Source organism: Bos indicus, chromosome 1, assembly GCF_029378745.1.
Source record: "Bos indicus isolate NIAB-ARS_2022 breed Sahiwal x Tharparkar chromosome 1, NIAB-ARS_B.indTharparkar_mat_pri_1.0, whole genome shotgun sequence".
Classification (NCBI taxonomy): domain Eukaryota; kingdom Metazoa; phylum Chordata; class Mammalia; order Artiodactyla; family Bovidae; genus Bos; species Bos indicus.
In genome coordinates this window covers 95556143-95579623 of record NC_091760.1, presented here as the reverse complement: position 1 = coordinate 95579623, position 23481 = coordinate 95556143, and the positions used below count along the sequence as shown (strand labels likewise).

The 23481-nt window shown below is 40.4% G+C and overlaps 1 protein-coding gene across 6 annotated transcripts in view; it reads left to right on the top strand.

Moving 5' to 3' along the window:
• FNDC3B (fibronectin type III domain containing 3B) overlaps nt 1-23481 on the top strand; it is a 358595-nt gene that overhangs the window by 291604 nt on the left and 43510 nt on the right. For all 6 annotated transcript variants that reach the window (XM_019959536.2, XM_070803254.1, XM_019959543.2 and 3 more), the window contains 10 exons: nt 774-948; nt 2959-3045; nt 4248-4386; nt 6460-6531; nt 9144-9262; nt 11111-11216; nt 12114-12286; nt 14837-14950; nt 15276-15425; nt 21708-21988. In XM_019959536.2, coding sequence (XP_019815095.2) covers nt 774-948; nt 2959-3045; nt 4248-4386; nt 6460-6531; nt 9144-9262; nt 11111-11216; nt 12114-12286; nt 14837-14950; nt 15276-15425; nt 21708-21988 — 1416 coding nt within the window. The remainder of the gene's footprint in view (nt 1-773; nt 949-2958; nt 3046-4247; nt 4387-6459; nt 6532-9143; nt 9263-11110; nt 11217-12113; nt 12287-14836; nt 14951-15275; nt 15426-21707; nt 21989-23481) is intronic.

Genomic DNA, 23481 nt, shown 5'->3' with positions numbered 1-23481 from the left:
CTGTGTAGGACTCAGGGCTTGCCTCCAAGCTGCTAGGGAACGGTGAGAACAGGTTTATGGTGAAGCATCAGTAGATTAAAAGTACCTTGAAAAGACCATATTTCAGTTGCACTGCCTGGGTAACAGTTGATTAAGGGAAAAATCTTTTTCTTTCATCACTACTTGTTGAAAATCTTAAAGGTTCAGCACATGATTGGTCCCAACCCTTTATTCAGCCTAAAGAACTTGTTAAGATCACAAGCTTTTCAGCCCTCTTTCCCTACCCATGATAGCCATTGTATTTTTAGAGTTCACTAGTTGAACAGTCATAATGATAAAGGCTTCTACAGCTTCAGAATTTATAAACGAATCAAAAGCATCCACAAACTTTTGGAAAATGGCAGCGTACATATTTGTAAAACATTTATTTTATCAGCAGACCATTGTTTGCCCTTATATGCATTGATTTGACAGTTCCTTGGTAGCTGTGGCTCGTGGCTTGTCACCGTCACACTGTGCTTACTCCTAGGTGCCTGTGGGGGGGAATACATTTTTAAATATATTTTCCTGTAACACAGTATGCTTTTCTAGTAGTAGACTAAGTAGGGAGTGGGTGATTGGGGCACACTGAAGTTGTGGTAAGGAACATCACACAAAGGATCCTTGCCTGCCTTTGCTTGCTGAACCTGTCAGGCCACAGACTTACCAACCCAAGCCAGTCACACGGTAGCTTTTGAAATGCCGACTCCTCCACATGCTCCTAAATGTGTGTCACCGGGTCTGTTTCTCTCCAGCGGGTATAGCCAAGAGGTGGTGTGCTACACGTTAGGAAACATTCCTCAGATGCCCTCGGCACCAAGACTCGTTCGAGCTGGGGTTACGTGGGTCACACTGCAGTGGAGTAAACCAGAAGGCTGCTCACCTGAGGAGGTGGTCACCTACACCTTGGAAATCCAGGAGGATGAGAACGTAAGTCTGGCACACGTCGTGCTTCTGTGTGCATTCTGTAAAGTCAGTTTTATCACAGCTACAGGGTACACTGTGAAATTAGATTCACTGCCTATTGGAAACCAAATTCTTAATTTCTACCAGGGCAATCACCAGCAGAACCCTGTCCTTCCCACAGTCTTCCCCAGATCCGTAAATGGCATCCCCGACCTTTCCTTTGGGGAAGCCAGAAACCCGTGGGGGCATCCTTAGCCTCATACGTGTGTTGAGTTGTTGCATTAGTCGTTCAGTCATGTCTGGCCCCATGGACTGTAGCCCACCAGGATCCTCTGTCCATGGACTTCTCCAGACAAGAATACTAGAGTAGGTCTCCATTCCCTTCTCCAGGGGATCTTTCCAACCCGGGGATCGAACCCAGGTCTCCAACATTGCAGGCAGATTCTTTACTGTCTGAGCCATCAGACCGCATATGTAATCAGTCAGCAAATCCTTGTAAATCTCCCTTCCAAAGTTACCCAGAAATCTGATCATTTCTCAGCATCTGCACAGCTACTATACTTTCCCAGCCACCGTCATCTCGCCCCTGGGTTGTTGGAATAGCCTCTTAAGTATTTTCTCTACTTTCATCCTTACACTCTGTTCTGCACATGAAGCCACAGTGAGCCTGTTAAATAAAATACGGCATGTCGGTGCTCTGCTCAGAACTCTTCCCATCCCAGTGCCTTCCCTTCTCTTCCAGAGGAGAAGCCAGTACTCTCAGAATGACTTCCAGGTCCTCCGAATTCAGGGTCTTCATCACTGACCTTGTTCTGCCACTGTCATCTCGCTGAGCACACCAGCCACGCCCTCCCACAGCGCCTTAGTGACTCCTGTGCCCTCTGGCTCACATGCCCCTTCAGATATCTTTGAGTCACTCCCCTCATTTCCTTCAGGTCTCTTCTCACATGTTACCTCTTTAGAGAGCCCTTCCCTGACCGCCTTGTATGACAGCACTGTCCAGGAGCACTTTCTGTGGTGATGGAGATGTTCTGTAATTTGTGCTGTGTAATAAGATAGAGCCTAGTCACACAGGGCTGTGGAGCACTTGAGATGTGGCTGTCAGCCCATGGAACTGAATTTTTAATTGTATTTTAATTTATTGGAAGAGCCGCATGTGACTGCTTCATTGAGCCTGGAGAGCTATAGAAAGCAATGCTCCCTAGCTCTATTACCGACTCTGTTCTCTTACCCAGCTTTATTTTTCATCTAATAGCACTTAACACCACACAACATGCTTCATATTTGTATGCAGAGTGTTTTAATTGCTTTCTCCAGCTGTCATACAGTTTCTGATGGGCAAGACTTTGTTTTTGGGTAGTGCTAAACCTCTAGAGCGTGGAAGAGAGCTTGGTGCATCAGGGGTGCTCTGAGATCAGATGGATGAATGGGGGTGGATGCATGCATGACTAAGAATACTGTTGTATGAATTCCATACAGTTGGCTGTCAGTGGGACATTTATCCCGTTGAAGGACTTTCCCCGTTAGCCAGAAGACACTGTGTCAGAAACCCCAACCACTGTTTATTACATAGCACACTGCAGCTTGACCGTGAGGACTTCTGCACAAGAGCGTTTTTTCATGACAATGTTGTTAAATGATTTTTTTTTAAACTACATACTGCTTCGTTAATTTGGTAGTTAAATTCTTTGTTTAAAATGCTTATTGAGTAACTAGAAAAAGTTTGCTCTGTGAGGAAAGTTTATGGTGGCATCTATTAAAAGGAAATTTGCACTTTTTCAAAGAGAGCATTGTTCTCTTTCACATTAGTGTTAGTCTCACAATAAAAGTGCCCAGATCAGGACAGATTATGATGTGATAACAGTTAAAGTTTCACTTAAAGCACCGTGGGATTCTGGCCCTATTTTTGCTATAGCTGCCAGACTTCTGGCCCACTGTGATAATGGAAAGAGGCAGTCTAAAACTCCTACATAAAAGGGATTTAATGCCCAGATTTTATGATACTGATGTTTCTTTCTGGCTTTGCCTTTACAGGATAACCTTTTCCACCCAAAATACACTGGAGAGGATTTAACCTGTACTGTGAAAAATCTCAAAAGAAGCACACAGTATAAATTCAGGGTAAGTCAGTCATTTGGGTACTTGAACTGCTTAAAAATAAAGCTCTTTTATGTTTCCCCCCTTTATCATTTTAAATCAACTTTACAGGTTAAAAACCTTTTTAAGGTTGCTGCACTTCACACTTTTAAAGTAATATCTATAAAATACACACCATACTTTAATTTTAAAACCCACACCCGACTTTGGAGAAAAGAAACCTGTTGCTGTGATGTACTGTAATAAATTACATAACGAGGCTAGATGCCCTTGCCCAGGAAGATTCAGACCAGGTGCCCAGCGTACCTGTCTCTCACCTGCACTTTATGTCCTTCTATTCAGAGTTTCTTCTTTTCATCAGATTTCCTTTTTTCCCATTGTCCTGTGCTCTTTTGCCCATTTTTCTTTTCTCAGCCATTTTTGTTTTCTATTACCTACACCCCTCCCCTATTAGGCTCTGGACAAGCACTGCTGACGTCACCGTGGGACATTGTGTTGTAGCAGAAGACAGTTCTGCGATCTCATTAGGAGAGAGGAGACAGCAGGCTGCCTTCTGTGCTGCCTTACTGTTATCGATCCTAGCACAGCCTTGTACTTTCTGGTGCAACAGTGTGCGTTTTAGAGAGATGTGGTTGTCTTCTGATTCTCTCTTTCCTTCTCTTAATTTGAGAGACAAATCATGTTATTTAACTTGTAGGAGTCACTCAATAAATATTTGTCAGATTGTCAAGTGGAACGTGTGACTACTAAAGGAAAATGATAGTTTTTGATATTTTAAAAAACCTTGCTATTCGATGGCTGGCTATGAGATCAGAGGTATACTGCCAGCAATTCTCCACAAGGTGGCGTTGTCCTACTCCTAAATAATCAAGGTTAGCAAGGTTCTTTATATCTGCTGCCCACCACCCCCCGCCATATTTTCCTTCCATAAAACAAAATGAACTGGTGGAGACATACTGGTTTTGTTTTGTATTCTTGAAAAGGTAAAAGTGTCTTTAGCTAAAACCTACCTGTTGTTTCATTTTTAATTGTTAATAAGTAAACTGTTTAGAAAATAAGTACTCCATTAAAGAAACACTTATAAATTAGTAGTTTGTGAGAGAGCAAGGGAGAATATGTGTCAGTATCTGAGTTCATGGATGCCTTGATCTTGCCATATTGAACATCACCACTGGTTTAAGAACTACTATCTAAAGCATGTGAATGTGTTATTGGTTGTGTTACAGCTGACTGCTTCTAATATGGAAGGGAAAAGCTGCCCAAGTGAAGTTTTGGTTTGTACAACAAGTCCGGACAGGCCTGGACCACCTACAAGACCCCTCATTAAAGGACCAGTTATGTCTCATGGCTTTAGTGTCAAATGGGGTATGTTTTATTGCTATTGCTGCTGCTGCTTTTTTTGACAGATTTTTTTTTTAAACTTGATTAATTTCAGTAGTGACAAACCAGTTAACAAAGAAACCATATTATCTGAGGGAGTTTTACATGTTTGAAATATATATATTAGAAATATCCTGACAATGCCACCAGTTGGTAAAATTGACAATTGTAAGAGCATTTCATTTACTTCATGATTTTCCTGTAAGACACTTCTTCTGCCTGTATTTTAATATATTAATAATTTGTATGTGGTAGTCTCTGAATATATCATTCTTCAGTAACTTTCCCTTAAAATGTAGCAATATTTAATATGAAAATTGATTTATAAAGTTATTAATATGCAAGTTGATTTATAAAGTTATTAATATGAAAGTTGATTTATAAAGTTAGTATTGAAAATAGTTTTCAAAATTTAGGTTAAGTCATATTAAATTTGACAGGATGTTTAAGTTACAATGAATTAGGAAGATTTAGTTTTTGTTGTTTGTATATAACCAGAGGCCTCGGACTTCAGGAAGTTCCCATATTAAAGTTCATTATATGCTATTTGTAGGAATCTGATAGAAGGATATTGTGTCTCACCTGCTGCATGGATTATTTCAATGAAATAAATGCCATTAGAATGTTGATAAACATTTGCAATTGTATGTGAAACTGTTACGATGTGTATGATCATCACTAACATCATACAAGAATAGTAACTACCTAACAGACAAAAAAAAAATTTTACCTGGCAGTCAAGTGATATAAAGGAAATGTAAAACATAACTAAATCATTATTAGAGACCAACCACTGAGACATATCACTGCTTCAAGTTATGTGGTAATTTTGAGGCAGAATTATTCCCTGAAACATGGATATGATTAAAAGAAACAAAAAAAACTAAGTGTGCTTTTTTCCAGATCTAAAGCTTCTTTTCTCAGAATATCCTAGAAATTTCTGTCAGCACTGAACATTTACTTTCATTGTTAACTGTTAACTGTTAAGTCGCTCAGTCTTGTCCAACTCTGCAACCCCATGGACTGTAATCTGCCAGGCTCCTCTGTCCATGGGGTTTCCCAGGCAAGAACACTGGAGTGGATTGCTGTTCCCTTCTCCATGGGATCTTCCTGACCCGGGGATTGAACCTAGGTCTCCTGCATTGCAGGCGGATTCTTTCAGTGTCTGAGCCACCAAGGAGGCCCCATATGCCATAAGATTTAACTATTTAATTATTGTTGTAAATATCTACTACTGAAATTAATGTATATTAATGGAAATTATAGGTGAAAAGAGGGATTAAAGTTTCTAAATCTATATGAGTAACCTGAGAATATGTCTAAAACATAGATGGCCAATTGATAGTAGAGGCAAATTCTGTGTAGTCTTGAAAAAATATTTTTCTGCTCAGAAAAGAAAATTCTTGCAGGCCCTGGGTTACCAATAGACAAATAGCTAAGGTACACAGGGTTCTAGTAACAAGCCAGAACCCCTTTTTCAAACCACCTCTTTGGTACAGGTTCCAGTTGATCTGATTTTCTATTAGGTTCACTTGGGATGTAAAGTTTGCTTAGCAGCACACTGTGATGAACAATTTGAAATTTCATCAATAATTTTTACACCTCCTTTTCCCTCTCTTTCCATCTCACAAAAGAATCTGGTCGTGATGATTTAAGTGAAATAAAGAATAAAATAATTTTTGAAAAGAAGTACATGAATATTTTGTTTTATATAAAAACCACCATATATTAAAGAACAGGCTTTAGAATTCTCAAAATAAATATTTGACCATAACTCTTAGAAAAATAAAATCACATTTCGAGTTTTGTTCATGTTTCACTAAATGCTAACTTTTTGGCATTTCTAGCTCTGTAACCTTTGCGTCGTTAGAAGGTTTTGTGGTGTTTTTGTTTCTTTTGTTTTTCAAGTAAGGAGTTGGGTGAAATGTTATTTGTGTCTTTTAGTTGAATCCATAATTTATACAGTCTAATGTTACATGGTTCTGTGTGTTCTAATAATGTTTACTAACAAAAGTCAATATGCTTTTATAACTAATAAGACATTTGCTTACTTTCCAGATCCTCCAAAGGACAATGGCGGTTCAGAAATACTCAAGTACTTGCTGGAGATTACGGATGGAAATTCTGAAGGTGAAGTTTGTAGAAATTCTTATTCAAGTCCTGTTTTCTAATAAGATAAACATCTGTATGATAATAGTGGGCTATCATTTATTCTGTTGATAGAGGTACTACAGTAAATGGGCTTTAATCACATATTGACAGTTTTTTCTTTCAAACACAGCATCAGGAATCAGTCTGCTTGATATGTATATTTTTATCATGCTTTTTAAAGTTTTTGTCACTTCTTTAAGCCAAAGGTCCTCATTAATAGAATAAATATGTTTTTCATCTCTCTTGGCATACTTTCTGTAGAAATTCTTATAAGCAGAGAAAGTGTCAGAAGCGATCAGCAGGAAGAATAAATCAGTGCACAGAGGATAACAACATATTGTTGTGGGCTGCTGACAAGCATAACACGCTGTAACAAATTCAGGAAATGTCTTCATTTTTGTTATTTCTCGGTCAGATTATTTAACCCTTACTCCTTACACTAGGTGAGCTAAAGCCAGACAGTGTTAGAGGTCAGATTCCTCCCATAGTGTTTTCTAAAAAATTCTTAGATCGTCTTTCTAATAAAATTTATTATGCTTTAATAGAAAAAGTCAAGTCCTCAGAACTATAAAAATGACACCTGTCTCACCACCACTCTAATGATCCCTGTAACTAGTACTTTGTTTTTTAAAGTGATACACATGTGGGGGGAGCGGGGAGAGTTAACAGCAACTTTTACAAACAGTCTGTGCAGGTGTGTGGCTTGCTTTTTATTCTGTGCCATGATAGCCACCTGGAATGTTTTATTTTCACATCAGTTGGGCCCTACTCTATTTTAAGCCAAAAAAAACTCATAATACTCTGAGATGGGCACAGCTGTTCTTAACGTAAAATCATATTCTATGCTAAAAATCAGGCCTTTGAGAGAAGTCATGTATATTCAGTGTCTCATTGTGAATAACTAAATATATTTTGAAGTTTTGTGGCTCTCTTGACCACTGTGGCTGATTAAAAGTAGATGCCATTCTGCACATAAGGTCAACGGTGTGGTAGCGCATGGCTGCTGCTGCTGCTGCTAAGTCACTTCAGTCGTGTCCGACTCTGTGTGACCCTATAGACAGCAGCCCACCAGGCTCCCCCGTCTCTGGGATTCTCCAGGCAAGAACACTGGAGTGGGTTGCCATTTCCTTCTCCAGTGCATGAAAGTGAAAAGTGAAAGTGAAGTCGCTCAGTCGTGTCCGACCCTCAGTGACCCCATGGACTGCAGCCCACCAGGCTCCTCCGTCCATGGGATTTTCCAGGCAAGAGTACTGGAGTGGGGTGCCATCGCCTTCTCCGGTAGTGCATGGCATCAGGGATTAATTCAGTCTCCTCTCTAGTCCTTGTTCCTAGCTGCCTTTGCAGTACAGGTCATCTACTCAGTTATGTCAGAATGACTATCTTTATTATTCCCCCCTGTTCCTATATGGCCCTTGTGCATGTGACTTCATTGTAGAAAGAAAATGAAGTCACTCAGTCGTGTCCAGCTCTTTGCAACCCCACGGACCATAGCCTGTCAGGCTCTTCCATCCATGGAATTTTCCAAGCAAGAGTACTGGAGTGAGTTGCCATTTCCTTCTACAGACTTTATTGTAAATCTGGCCTAATAAGCAGCTGAGAGTATTTGTGGAAGTTAGTAACTATCGTGTGTGTGTATATGTTAGTGCCTCAGTCATGTCTGAATCTTTGCAACCCCATTGACTATAGCCCACCAGGCTCCTCTGTCCATGGGATTCTCCAGGAATTGCCATTTCCTTCTCCAAGTAACTGTCGTGGAAGAGGGTAAAAGTATTTTCCCTTAAACAACTGCATGGAGTAAAACATTCCTTTCAAGTAGTCTGCTGGAAACATAGTGTTGGTGGGAACAAAGCAGAGGAGGAATAAATGTCCTGGATGGTTGAAGCACCGGCCCCCCCCACACACAATGCTCTTCTCCTGGTGGCATCAGCCTCACCCAGGCCCCTCAGTGGCCCTGCTTGCTTTCTTTAATCCCCAGAAGTGGTTAGATAACCTGGGTCACACTGAGTGTTTCATCTTGAAAGTCACTGTCTTGGGTATTTTTGTCTTAAGTGGGGCTCCATGGAGACAGCAGGACTTTACCCAAAGGGCTTGGTCTATATGGCTGGGATGGGGTCGGGGGAGTTCACTTGCTGTGACCTCCAGGCAGATAAGAACCGGGAGAAACTCTTCAGTGGTGCCCTGGGCTGACCAGGAACCTCATGGCGAAGCCTGCTTCCCCCTGCCCAGCTGGCCCCAGGGGCTTCTCACACCATCACCACTTGCCAACTTGCTCAATACCATCTCCTGCTACAGGACCAACTACAGATTTTGGTCTTTCCAGCATCCAAACCTCCACAGTCAGCAAATGTGATCATGGTGATATTAAGTAGTGTAACCAGCAGTGCTAAGTATTAAAAATGCCTTCATGTTATTTTAGTATTTAATTTTGTAAAGGAAATGGAAAGAGAGCCCTGTGACTGTTTAAAAAAGAAGAAAAGAATAGGAGATGCTGCTTTTCACGGAAACCACTTAGAGCTTTTTCTTATCAGGAATGGTTGATACTATTACATTTTTACAAAAGGCATAAACTCACACGTGGTCTTCTTTTGCAGCGAGTCAGTGGGAAGTGGCCTACAGTGGGTCGGCTACAGAGTACACTTTCACCCACTTGAAACCAGGCACTTTGTACAAACTCCGAGCATGCTGCATAAGTACTGGTGGACACAGTCAGGTTGGTTTTGTTTCAGTGTAAAAGTAAACATCTTTGGTCAAATTCAGACAGCCTATCTGTAACATCAGAATAAATTGCTTTTAAAAAATATATCTTGGTACTACAGCCTGCCATGGTATCACATCAGAGTTTTCTGAATTGTTCTTTAGAGGGTATAGAAAGATAGACCCAGATGATTCTCAACTGAATTGTGCTGCTTTCCAAGACTTGGGCATGACCACATCACAGTTGAAAATTGAAGGTGGTCTGCAGTTTGCATTGGCTAACGAATACGGGGGTGAACCTCAGTTATCGCGATGATAGAAAAGCTTAGAATTTAGAGCAAAAAGATGCAACCTCCAGCTCAGCTTTGCTGTTACTTTGGCAGTTTTGGAAGAATGTGAAACACACCTTCCTCTTGATACTTTACTGCCATCTGCTGGAAAATGATTGTAAAGCCACATATACCTAGGGTAACTGAGCTGAATTGCCTCTCCTCAGATTGCCCAGTGCCCAACCTTACATCTGTAGGTAGCACCAGTTCTCTTGTCGTCTGCCTTTTTTAAAAAATTGAGGTATAATTGACTTACAATATTATATAAGTTTCCTGTCACAACACAGTGAGTTAATATTTTTATACATCACAGAATGACCACCACCATTGTCTACAATTTATATGACCTTAGACCAACTGTTCAACATGTCAGGAAACTTCAACATGTCAGGAAACAACTTCACAGTGTTCTCGTGCACTCAAAACAACAAGTACACATGAAGTGTTCTAATAATGAGATCATTATCTAAATGATGAACATTCAGAAAGTGAATGAGAGGCAGTATGGTAAAAAACATGTTCATCAGAGAGATATTTAGCATCGTGGTTTTGAAATCATTAGTATTGAGAGAGAGAGAGAGAGAGAGAGCACAAAAGATGGCTTATAGCCCTGTACTGGGTTGACTTTTCAAGAGAACACCTGCCAGTAGGTGCCGAATTTTGCCAGTCAGCCCACCTCTGACAGTGTCATATGTTTATTTTCTTTCCCTCCCAAGGATAGCAGTATTGTGAAGTCTAGACTGTATATTTAGACAGAATTCTCAGGTTTAAAATAAAGGTCCAGCTCAGCGACATTTATGCAGAGTCTCCGAGGGTGAGCCAGGTTGACCTCAAAGTCACAGGTGATTGGCGAGCTTCTCTTTCACACGAGGTGTTGCACAAGGCCGCACAGAGGCAGCGGTGCTCCTTGAATGTATAAACATATCTCCTCTGCACCGCATTTCCTCAAGGAGGAGGATGAGGTTGGTTGAGCTGCGTATCTCTACCATGTTCCTCATATCTCAAAAAGGTGTCAGCTTCCATACCACCAGCCTTACACAACCAGATCCTGCAAAAAAGAAACCCTGATGATTTAACATTAGCAGAACCTGCTGGTTAATGTCACACTCAGCTGACTTTATTTGCTCTTCTGCTCTGTATGTGGTGGGCCATTTATGGCACCATTTATAAACCTCATCCAGCTGCTGTTTTGTGTTCTCCTCTGTCCTCAGGAAGGGTCTAATTTTTAGTTAAAAGTAAGTAACTGTGTGCTTGGGATACACAACAGTCAAAATGTCAGTCTGCAAATCTGACACCAGAAATAATAATTTTTACCAGTGCCATATGCATATGTCCATACTTAAAACATACACAAATATACACATGCACCACACACAGAGAGATGAAGATCATATTGCATAAGAAGTGTACACATTCAGTGTGTAACCCCCTCCTTGGCAGCATTTGCTGGTGTGGGGTGGAATTTGCCTGGTATGTAGAGCTCTAAAAAATGCATAGTAACTAAGAGACGGTTCTCTTTGGTGTTTCTCCTGCAGTGTTCTGAAAGTCTCCCTGTTCGCACACTAAGCATTGCACCAGGTCAGTGTCGCCCACCGAGGGTTTTGGGTAGACCAAAGCACAAAGAAGTCCACTTAGAGTGGGGTGAGTGACCACATCTTCACGTCGCCAATTTGGACAATTGGAGGTTGAGTTTAAGACTTACTGCTTTGTAATTAAGTTTCAGGTCTTTCTTCTGAAAACCAGATTTGTGTCTATTGAAAATGTCCATATTCTGTTTAATGTACGTGGGCTTGGGTTTGTGAATGCCCAGCACTGTGGCCCATCCTCCTGTTCCTGGTGGTGCCACATGCGCTGTTCACCCTCTGCCCTCAGAGGGCACTGTTCTAGAAAATGTTTCAGAGCAGGAGTTCCTCAACTTTATTCATAAAATAAAAAATAAAGAGCTTAATAAAGAGGTTAAACCAAGAAGTTGTTCCTTAGGCAGCGTCTGTATCCTCACCTTTGCCACCCTGTCGTGTGTGGGTCCTGGTGTTTTACAGTCTCAGCTCAAGCTGTCTTAGCATTGCCTGTCATATTAATAATTCACAGCATGTAAAATTGCAAATATAAACCTGCAGAACTCTGTCAGACTATTGTTCCCCATCACTTAATGTCTAAATTAAGATGTTATGCCATTTTGGGGTTCTCTAACTTGATTTAATATGTCCTTTGGTTTCAGGTTAAAAAGAAGATTTTTCTCCCCTCTACTTCTTGCCTTTACCTTGCATTAGAATGTAAAGGAATTGCCTAAAAGTTCTATGGTTTTGGAATCATTTTGTTCATATCATTAAATGTACTTGCTTTGAAAAGTATGGATAACATCGTTAAGAAACTTTCTTTTGTATCTCTTTCTCTTTTTGAAGTGGGGGTTCTTTTGTAAATATCAAGGACAGGCTACCTACATGATATTTTGCAAATGTCATAGAGCATAAGGTTCGTGATAGGGCCAACCTGAAGTAATAAAAAAGTTCTAAGATGAATAATGTTCTCCATTCCCAGACGTTCCTGCCTCTGAAAGTGGCTGTGAGGTCTCAGAGTATAGCGTGGAGATGACAGAACCGGAGGATGTAGCTTCGGAGGTATACCATGGGCCGGAGCTCGAGTGCACCGTGGGCAACCTGCTTCCAGGAACCGTGTATCGCTTCAGGGTGCGGGCTCTGAATGACGGAGGGGTGAGTACATGCCTGCTTATCACCACAAAAACACGAGGTCCTGGCACTTCTGTTTCCACCCTCCTAAAATTCCTCATCTGTATCTGTCCAACTGTGACAGCCATTAAAGAACTGTGTATACAATCTTATTTCTGAAGAAATCCTGCTTTGATTTCATGTAGACCCAGCATTGGAAATTTTGATTCTTTTGTCCTCCTGTTAAGACAGGGCTCAAAGTTAATAAGGACTTTACTGTTTAGATGCCTTTTGGTGGTTTCTCAGTTTCTCATCGATTATATATTATAACTTTTTATATTTATATAATATATAATTTATGTTTATATAATATAACTTTACCTTTTAGATGCCTTTTGGTGGTTTCCTAGTTTCTCATCGATTATATAAATCATTTATGGGAGATTAGGACTCCCATAATATTCCTTTACCATGTTATCTAAATTACTCAGCAATGTCTTAGGTCAGTTTTTAAAACTCTGCTGGGGTAGAGGCTAGGGATATCAGCTTATTTGTTTTTTCTTTATTTCATAGAACTCTCTGGTCCTTTCTAGTACTCCATTTGAAGTTGTTGAGGTGGGCTATTAAAGATTGAAAGGGTCTGACTATATGCACAAAGGTGATTGGTTTTTTTAATTGCAGAGTGCTGCAGATTCATAATGAGAATGAAGTGACCCAGAAACTATAGGGCGTTTTGGTGTGTCACAGATGGGCAGAAATGTAAAAGAAGGTGGAAGGGTGTGGGTAGGGCAAACTGCTGCTAACGCCCGACAGAGGGCCAGCGATGGGTATAAATGTATTCTGTACAAATAAATAGATGTAATTAATCGACGAGATTTTTATAAGAAAGAAAGCCAAACTGACAGTGACAGCAAGTTGGCAAGACTCTTCTAGTTCTTGGTGTTCATTCATGCCTTTCAGAAGTGAAGTGTGTTTGTCTTTAGTCCGTTTCTAGTTAGCCAGGCCTTAGTTTGAAAACATTTGGTCTGAAGTAGGGTCACAAACCTTGAACAAGAGCTGGATCTCTTCTAATTCACCATTAGGAAAGAATTTCAGATACAGGTATTTAAATTAAAAAAAACCCACACACAAAACTAGACAATTTAAATGTATTGGTGAGAAGATAAGAAAGCCTCTGTGCCCTGACTTTTCATAAGTAAAAAGAGGATGGATGCTGATAATCACCCATGCTGCAGATGAAACCCTGGTCATTTTCCCCCTCAACTTTTGAAGAAGATATTTGCCATGATAAAGACACATGTGCAACTGGACTGATTGAGGTTTACTTTCTCCTTTCACTAATTTGTCATTTAAAGAAACTATCTCAGCCTTATTTTTAAATCCTGTTGTATTGAAATTTAACCATATATTTGACTTGTGGTCCTCTTCTGTGGTCTACTCCAGATAGTTTCTCCCCTACCTTCAGTATATTTGCAAGTTATATTAGAAAATTTGAAAGATTTTTTTCTTTATGTTTTTTCCTCCATTTTGAAAAACACAGTCATATTCCTCATTCAGTTCAGTTCAGTCTCTCAGTTGTGTCCGACTCTTTGCGAACCCATGAATCGCAGCACACCAGGCCTCCCTGCCCATCACCAACTCCTGGAGTTCACTCAAACTCATGTCCACCAAGTCGGTGATGCCATCCAGCCATCTCATCCTCTGTCGTCCGCTTCTCCTCCTGCCCCCAGTCCCTCCCAGCATCAGACTCCTTTCCAATGAGTCAACTCCTCGTATGAGGTGGCCAAAGTATTGGAGTTTCAGCTTTAGCATCAGTCCTTCCAATGAACACCCAGGACTGGTCGGTCTCCTTTAGGATAGACTGGTTGGACTTCCTCATTAGCCTGAAAATTACTTTATTCCTTGCCCCAATTCTTTTAAGTACCACATATTCCACCTTAACGTGGTGGTTCTGGTTCTCTTGATGTGTTTTAAAACTAAAGTGATGATTGTTCTGAGCAGTATGGCCACTGATGGTAGGAGGAGGAGAGAAGTGCAGTATAAACCTTCAGATAGTTGAGATGGTGGTCATGCCAAGAAAACAATAATAGGAGTGTTGGTTTCAAATTGGAAAATACCAGTGACTAGAAGAAATACTCAAAATTTGATAACCAACAATTCCATACAGATTTTTATGCCTTAAAAATTAAACTACAGTGTGCATCTGACTTGGTTTATTTTGAAACGCCCTGAGAAATGAAAGCACAATGCTGTGATGTAGCAAAAGTCAGCATTTTTTCTTTCTTAGGTCACAGCAAAAATGTATAGTAAACCAACTTTCTAATCCTTTTGAATTTAAAAAATTATATATATATATATATATATATATATATATATATAAAATAGACATTTACCACTCAAGTAATGTATGTGGGAAGAAAATCTACTCATGTAACTGAAAGTGAACACTATTAGGTAATGCTTTTAATCAGTTGTATTGATGATACCATTAGCCTAGCCCTTGTTTGGTTATAAGCTTGTGTTACATGCACACACACACAAACACACACATCCCTAACACACCCCTACAAGCACATGTGTGTTTCTCTCTTGCAGTATGGTCCCTATTCTGATGTCTCAGAAATTACCACTGCTGCAGGGCCTCCTGGACAGTGCAAAGCACCTTGTATCTCTTTTACGCCTGATGGATGTGTCCTAGTGAGCTGGGAGGTAAGTCAGGCACAGGTTTTGCATTAATTTGTTTCTTCTACTTTATCTGTTCCCCAGTGCAAGGTACAAGGGCTCTACAAAGCTAAAATTCACACGTAGGTTGGTGATTCTTACACAGTCATCTGCTTTAGTGCTTGCCAGGAGTTATGCAGATTTTACCACTGATCCAAATTAAGAGGAAATTGAGTATCTTTTTCATGCTTTTCTTTTGCATGTATTTCAAATATTCTGAGGCATCTTGCTCTTTCTTTTTTTTGGTATAATTAGTTGAACACAAACATCATAAGATTTTCTTCTCAATGAAATTAAATTTCTAAATTTCCAGAGTCCTGAAAGCTCTGGTGCCGACATCTCAGAGTACAGGTTGGAGTGGGGAGAAGATGAAGAATCCTTAGAACTCGTTTATCATGGGACAGACACCGGCTTCGAAATGAGGGACCTGTTACCTGCTGCACAGTATTGCTGCCGATTACAGGTAGGCTGATACTGTGCGGCCGTTACTCACAAATACTGGTGTTCCCCTGAAAGACTCTTTGGGAAACTTACTCAAAGGCTCATGATGGAGGACATCAGGAAGGGTGTTATGGGAAAAAGAGTCCTTTTAAATAAAAATAGATGCAATCATTTTGGCATTTTACAATTCATTTTTGCTTCTCTGAGAGGTCTTGAAACATGGGAACAAAATCCGAATCGTCTCCACTGTACTCCTCACCGCCCTTGCCTTGTGTCTGCTGCTTAATTCATTGAATACGGGATCGAGTCCAAGGCAAAGTGGGCACAGCTCCTTAGGGAAGATGCCTTTTGTCTGAGTTTTCCAAGATGCACATTTCGCTGGGAAAGCCACTTAGACAAAAGGCAAAAAACCTTTACAACTTCCCATTCCAGATGTTAACTGGAGCCAGAAACCAACAGGAGAGTAGTTCGGACAGTCTGCATTTGATTGTAGGACCCTCCTCCCACCTCTCAGTGACCACCATCAAGGTCTGGCTATCCGTAAGCTTCCACTTGGGTGTCCAGACAGAATAACACAAAGAGCAATCGGCTCCTAGCCTAACCCCCAAGAGTGACAGCAGTCATAGGTTTGCTTTCATTTTATTGACTTGGGTAAATATTTTCTTTTCCCTTTGTAAAGCCTTATTGTCTTGAGAAAACAGGGTTCTTTGTTCATTTATTTCCATTTGTTCGGTAACATTTGAGCACTGCTTTGTGCCAACCTCAAAGAATGATCAGGATGACCAAAAGGAGAGATAACAAAGAATTCTATTTTCACATGTGTTTAGATTTAAATAAAGAAGCAAAGATGCCAGGTTTAGGTTTCCATCTGATTTAAGTCATGGATCATATTGTTTATTACATGTCCATTTACTTCAGTGTCTCTGGCCTCTTTGGATAAAATATTCCCTTCTTAAGTTAACTTTGGGCTTCCCAAATAGCTCAGTGGTAAAGAATCTGCTTGAAGTGGAGGAGATACAGACTCAATCCCGGGTCAGGTAGATCCCCTGGAGAAGGAAATGGCAACCCACCAGCTCCAGTATTCTTGCCTTCACAATCCCAAGGACAGAGCCTGGTGGGCTGCAGTCCATGGGGGTAGCAAAGAGTGGGACACAACTTAGCGACTGAGCATGCACACACACAAGTTAACTTTCCAGATCAACAGAAGCTTTTCTGTTAAATTCTGAAGGCTGTTTTATCGTAAACATTTCTGGTTAAACTCTTTTGTTATACACCCCTCAAATGGACGGCCTGGGACATAATTAACCCTTCATCAGTGAGTCAGGGTCACAGCACATTATCTGAGCTTTATAATAACAATGCTGAGTCATTGGGGAAAGGTTGAATTATGTGCTCCACTCCTGTTTTTGGAACAAGGCAGGATATAAATAAAAACTCTTTGCCATCACAGGAAAGAACTTCAGTTCAACCTGTTTTTGAGTTTTGGTCTCTCTTTAAAATGTTCTATTTCCTTTTTTTCTTTCGGGGTTTTTGTTGTTACTTGCCATTAACACCCCAAAATTGCATTTTAAAGATACATTGGTAAGAATAGAACCTGCGTAATAATCTTGCCTCCCTGTTTCAACAGTAGTATTTTCAAACGTCTATACTTATTTGTCATAAAGTGAGTCAGACACTATAAAGGGGATAGTACTCTCAAGACCACACTTGCTATACTAAAGAAGTATTGCCAGGAAAAAGTCTCCTCATCTTATATTAATTTCTTGATACCTGTGAACCTAATCTGAATCATTTTTATTTGATATTACTACAAAGTCAGGTTAAAGCCTGAATATTCTTTTAAATATTTGGTGCTTTAAAAATTATATCACTGTAATATGTATATAGTATCATATAAAAATTGGATGGAAGCATTGCTTATTTTGTGCAGGAATTTTTGAATTTTTATATTCTTCCTTAGGAATGCTTCAATTAACATGTACCCAAATAATTCTTGGGTACGTATGCTTACATGAGGCATATTGTATATTTTACACATACTCTTAAATATTAGTAAGATTCTTTAAAATGGTTTACTTTGAAATTTGGTAATAATAAGAGATATAACTCAAGAAAGCATTTTCCATAGTATAAGGCTAGTAAAAGAAATTTGGGTCTTAAGTAAGATCCTGGAAAATAAAAAGAACATTATTAGAAACTGGTAAGATTTGACTTTAATACATAAGATCTATACATTGTTAACACTATTGTGTCTCCTGGTTTTGCTCATTGTTTTATAGTAATACAGGCTTCCCAGGTGGTGCGGTTGGTAAAGACTCTGCCTGCCAATGCAGGAGACACAGAGACTTGGCTTTGATATCTGGGTCAGGAAGGTCCCCTGGAGAAGGAAATGGCACCCCACTCCAGTATTCTTGCCTGGAAAATCCCATGGACAGAGGAGCCTGGTGGGCTATAGTCCATGGGGTTGCAAAAAGTCGGACATGACTGATAGTTATGATACAAATGCAGATTTTAAGAATTACAAAACTGATACTTTCTTGATTTTTGTAGAGATTGCCAATGTAGTATGCTTGATACCAGTTATTTAATTAAAACCTGTATTTTTTCCTCTGGATCCTTCATATCCCCTTAGCCCTTATTAGCCTTATTAAATCACTCAACACAAATGCACATATTTGACAAAGTAATGAGTCAAGAATCATTACTGAAGACCTCAATTAACACCAGTAAGGAGGTATAAGAACAGAATAAGAAGATGGAACCCAGATACAGAGTAAAATAAATAAAAGGTTAATTTTAAAAATAATGGAGAAAATGAATAATAGAGTACATTAATAACATGAAAAGGGTAATAAAATACTTAGTGCTGAATTTTTCATTATACTGTGAGATTGTAAAGAAATCAATAATTCAACCTTAAGTGTATGTTAGATTTGTATAGTCATAATTATGTGAGATATAAATATTTTGAAAGTTTGAAACAAATTTTGACCTTGATTTCCCTGTAGACCATTTGCTTAATTCTTACCTTTAACAAAGAGTTTTTCTCTTTTCTCCCCCACTCCACCCAAAGATCATCATCATTGCCATCACATTCCCTCAGGTTAGATGTTAATGGTAGTCAGCCAATGATAGGAGTACTTAAGAAACTCCTTTTGGTTTCTAGACTCAGACCAGCACAGCATCTCAGTTCTATTCTTGTAAGTAGCAGAAAATAATTTCTTTCCATTGGCACTTGAGTCAGTAGCCAGTTGTGGGAGTCTAAGACAAACGGCTCAGCCTCCCATTCAGCCACTACTGCTGTTATCTCTCTTGATCACTGTCTAGGAATTTCCTTTTGTTAAAAAAAATTATACACACACACACACACATATACACACACATATACACACACACACACACACATATATTTATGTCACATACACACATACATATATTTATATGTGTGTGTGTGTGTATGTATGCTTCCCTGGTGGCTCAGTGGTAAAGAATCCACCTGCCAATTCAGGAGATGCAGGAGACACAGGTTCAATCCCTGGGTCAGGAAGATCCCCTGGAGAAAGAAATGGCAACCCACTCCAGTATTCCTGCCTGGGAAATCCCATGGACAGAGGAGCCTGCCTGGTGGGCTACAGTCCATGGGGGTCTCAAAGAGTGGGACATGACTGATAGTTATATAAGGTATTAATATTAGGGGAAGCAAAATGAGAAATATATACACTATTTTTGCAACTTTTCTTTAAATCTAAAATTAGTTCAGTGTATTTTGTTGTTGTCTTGTTGTAAGAAAATTGCTTTAGGAAAATTAGGAAACTAGGAAAATTGCTATTGCTGTTTTGTTCTTGATTTTCCTAGTGAGAAGGAGGGAAGTGAAGCACTGACCATTGGCTTAATACTCAGCTAGGATTTTGCATGTTAACAAATTTAATCTTTAAAATAACTGTATAAATTATGAGTTACTATCCTCATTTTATATCTGAGGAAATAGACTCAGAAATATTAATTTGCCTAAAATCACACAGTTAGTAAGTAAGGAAATCAAGATATGAACAAAAAGCTCCAACTCTAAAAGCTATGTTCTTTTCCTTGTATTACACAGTTGTTAAAACCTTAGTTAATACGACAGTTGGGCTCCACAGTATCTTATTTTTCTGCCCCTGTGATAAATTTGTACCCAAAAAGAATATCTAAATATATACTCTTAATTTGTGACATAAATATTCTACCAAAAAGAAAGTTGGTATTGTCATGAAATAGGACTAGATATAAAAATTTTATTACAGAAGTGTTTCAAAAGCGATTAGATAGCAAATGAATGCTCTTAACTTGCTTCTTTGAAATGAATGATAACACACAAGCATTGCAGTCAACCTTTGATGTAAGAGCTCAGATGACTTGCCTTTTGGTTTATCATTTGTCCTCATAAGGTATCCTAAGAAGTAAACTAGATTTTTGAGTACTTTCATTTTTGTCAAGAGGTTGCCAAGTGTTTTTGTAAGGGAAAAAAATATTGTTAATGATGTTTATTGAGCACATGTTTTGTATCAGGTACTGTTCTGGTTGCTAGGGCTACAGCAGTGAACCAGACAACCTTGCCCTCACAGAACTTATATTCTAATCAAGGGAGAAATTAAATGAAATATATATTATGTTGGTGATAAATGCTATAATGAAAATAAAAGCAAAGAAGGGAAATACATGAGAAGGATCATGGGGGTTGGGGTGGGGGTAACTACAAGTTTAAACGTGGTGTTCAGAGACGTCTCTCTGCAAAGGGCAAAACTTGAGAGAAGCCTGAGTAGCTGATTGAATGGGCTAGGCAGACGTCAGGGAAAGAGCTTTGTGGACAGAAGGGACAGTGAGTTGCAAAGGCCCTGAGGTGAGCAAGCTCAGTGTCTCTGTGAGACAGCAAGAAAGCCAGTGTGGCTGGAGCAGAGGGAGTGAAGGAGGAAGTAGGAGACAGTGAAGGCAGAATGGTTCTGGGTTCTTGGGGAAGGCGGTGGTGGTGAACAGATCGGATAGGCTCTCATAGACAGTTGTGAGAACTTTGACGTTACCTGTGTATCTGGTGGGAGAACACAGAAAGGACAGTGGTTGTTACAGACTGTGGGGCGTGGGCTGATGTAAATACCAGTTAGGAGGTCATTACAGTCACCAGATGTGACAGGGTGCAGTCAGATTAGAGTGGTAGAGGGTGCGCTGATGGCTTGGGCAGGGGTGTGAGAGAAAGAAAGATGCCCAGCAGTGATTCACAGAAATAGCATGAACAACCTGAAGGCTGGGGAAACTACGGGCAGTACAGTGGGGGTGGAAGGAAGGATGAGGAAGAATGGGGTGGACACCATTTTGGAACTGTGTAGACACTTGAGTCTGAGGTGCTTATTTGACATTTAAATGGAGATATTCAGTAGGCAGTTGAATACACTAGGCTGGCATTTGGGGCCGAGGTCTGGACTGTACACATAAATGTGGGTGTAGGGATAAATGGCATTTGCCCTGAGACAAGGTGAGATGTCTAGGAGTTTCAGGAGTACAGAGGTGTGCAAGGCCTGGGGCCTTGTTTCCTCCAGGGCTGAGAGATGCTGGTAATGAGTAGCAGGTCGCAGAGGTGACTAAGAAGCAGAGCAGGTAAGTAGAAGCAAGAGGACTGCCCCGGAGGCTGAATGCGTGAGTATTCGAGTGATGAGTGATCAGGTGTCAGCAGTGATACTCAAACTCAGGTGAGAGAAGAGCATTGACTTCAGATATGAGTTTCGCATTCACATGGAAAACGGTGAATACTTTTCTAAAATTCCTATCGTTCTTCCAGAGCAGCACTTGAGTTAAAAGTCAGATTACTGGATTTTGATCCCAGCTTGGCATCTGAATCTTGGGCTTGAGTTATTTGATCTGACTTTGAGTTCCCTCTTTGAAAGGCAGATAAATCTGAGTCAAGGGTGTACCACCCTGAGTATGCCCGATCTCGTCTGAAAGGCAGATAAGAATAGCTTCCATGAATTATCTACCTCAGACAGTTATTATGAAGATGACATAAGAGTGCATAAACTGAAGCGGGCTATGCAAATATGAAGTGTTATTTTTAAATGATTTTTCATAAGAAACAATGGCAACATTATCTTTTATTAGCAGAAAAGGTGTGATTGATATCTTTTGGAAAGTGGTTATCAGTATGAACATTGTGGAGGATTTATCTCCACCTACATTTCTGGAAGCCATTGCGTTAGACTCAGCAGCACCTAGTGTGGGGGCATTAGTAGGTGCTCATGAAGTAATGGGGACATTGTCTCGCTGTTCTGCTTTTCAGGCTGTTAATCAAGCTGGAGCAGGACCGTCCAGTGAGCTTGTCCTTTGCCAGACACCAGCATCTGCCCCCGACCCTGTCTCCACTCTGTGTGTCCTGGAGGAGGAGACCCTCACTGCCTATCCCGATTCGCCTTCTGTGTGCCTTGTACTGAACTGGGAAGAGCCGTGCAATAATGGATCTGAAATCCTTGCCTACAACATAGATCTTGGAGATACTAGCGTCACGGTGGGCAATACCACCACCCACGTTATGAAAGACCTCCTTCCGGAAACCACCTACCGGTGAGTGCAGGAAAGTTGAAATACAGCTGCATGGACACATACATCAGGGCGTGGGGCTACAGAACCTTTGGGTCCTAAAGGCCAAATGGGTGGATTCTAGTCATTTTTTTTTTTCTAATAGTTTTTTTTTTTTATTTTTTTTTTTTTTAAACTTTACATAATTGCATTAATTTTGCCAAATATCAAAATGAATCTGCCACAGGTATACATGTGTTCCCCATCCTGAGCCCTCCTCCCTCCTCCCTCCCCATACCATCCCTCTGGGTCATCCCAGTGCACTAGCCCCAAGCGTCCAGTCATTTTTAATGCATTTAAGAGTACTAAATGCACATACATCTCAAAAACTTATACTGCTTTTTACTTTATGAGTCAGTTACAAATTGATATAATTCCTAACCCTTGAGGGGACATTTCACCAACCATTTTAAGTCAATTCCTCCTCCTTAGTGTTTTGATAATCTGCTTTTCTTGGTGTTTTTCCTCTGTCCTCATCACTCTGCTACACCCTCTGTCTGTACCTCTGAAGCAGGGCTCTGCCATTTTTCTGATCCCCTCAAAGCAGACACACTGCTACAGAGGATCTATGATGGATCTTTTATTCAGGATTTCATGAGTAGCCAGAGAAAAGACATTATATCACACTCTACCCAGCAAAACTCAGTTAACACCTGCATTCTTCCTTGCCCCCGGAGTTCCTGTTGAGGAGCCAGCACTTCACCTTCCCCTATACACCTTCTTCTCAACACGGCCTCTCGAGATTTCAAGACATTTAGTTCTGTCTCCAAGGACTTCCCAGGTGGCACTAGTGGTAAAGAACCTTCCTGCTGATGCCAGAGCAGGAGACATAAGAGATGCAGGGTCAGTCCCTGTGTGGGGAAGACCCCCTGGAGAAGGAAGTGGTAACCCACTCCGGTATTCTTGCCTGGGAAATCCAATGGACAGAGGAGCCTGGTGGGCCACTGTCCATGGGGTTGCACAGAGTCATTCACTACTGAAGCGACAGCACGCATGCACCAAGGTGCCGTAGCTAGGAGACAGAAAGTTCAGGATTAGCATTAGAGGAGTGCAGGAACCATTTGGTTATTCCAGTGCCTTTCAGGGTGTCTCCCTTTGTCACGTTCAGTGGCTTATTAAGGAGGTGAAGCGGAGCCTGATTCAGAAGCAGATCCTTAGCTGTGTCTTCAGGCAAATTACTTAAGCTTTTGGTGTTTCAGCATTGTCCACAGCATGAGGAGAACAAGATTACTTACTTCAAAAACATGTTGTAAGGCGTAAGCAAATGAATAGTAAATGCTTGTGTAGAGTCCAGCAATACATAGCAAGTGCACAGTAAACATGCGCTGTAATTTTTATTGTTATCAAGATTTTCACCCAAAAAAACTAGCTCTTCTTGAAGTGGGGCAGGGGAATGCAAGCAGGTAATTTTACTGCTAAAAAAAATGGTTTATTACCACTTGACTTATATTTTTTTTTCTGCAGTGTTTTCTAATGTT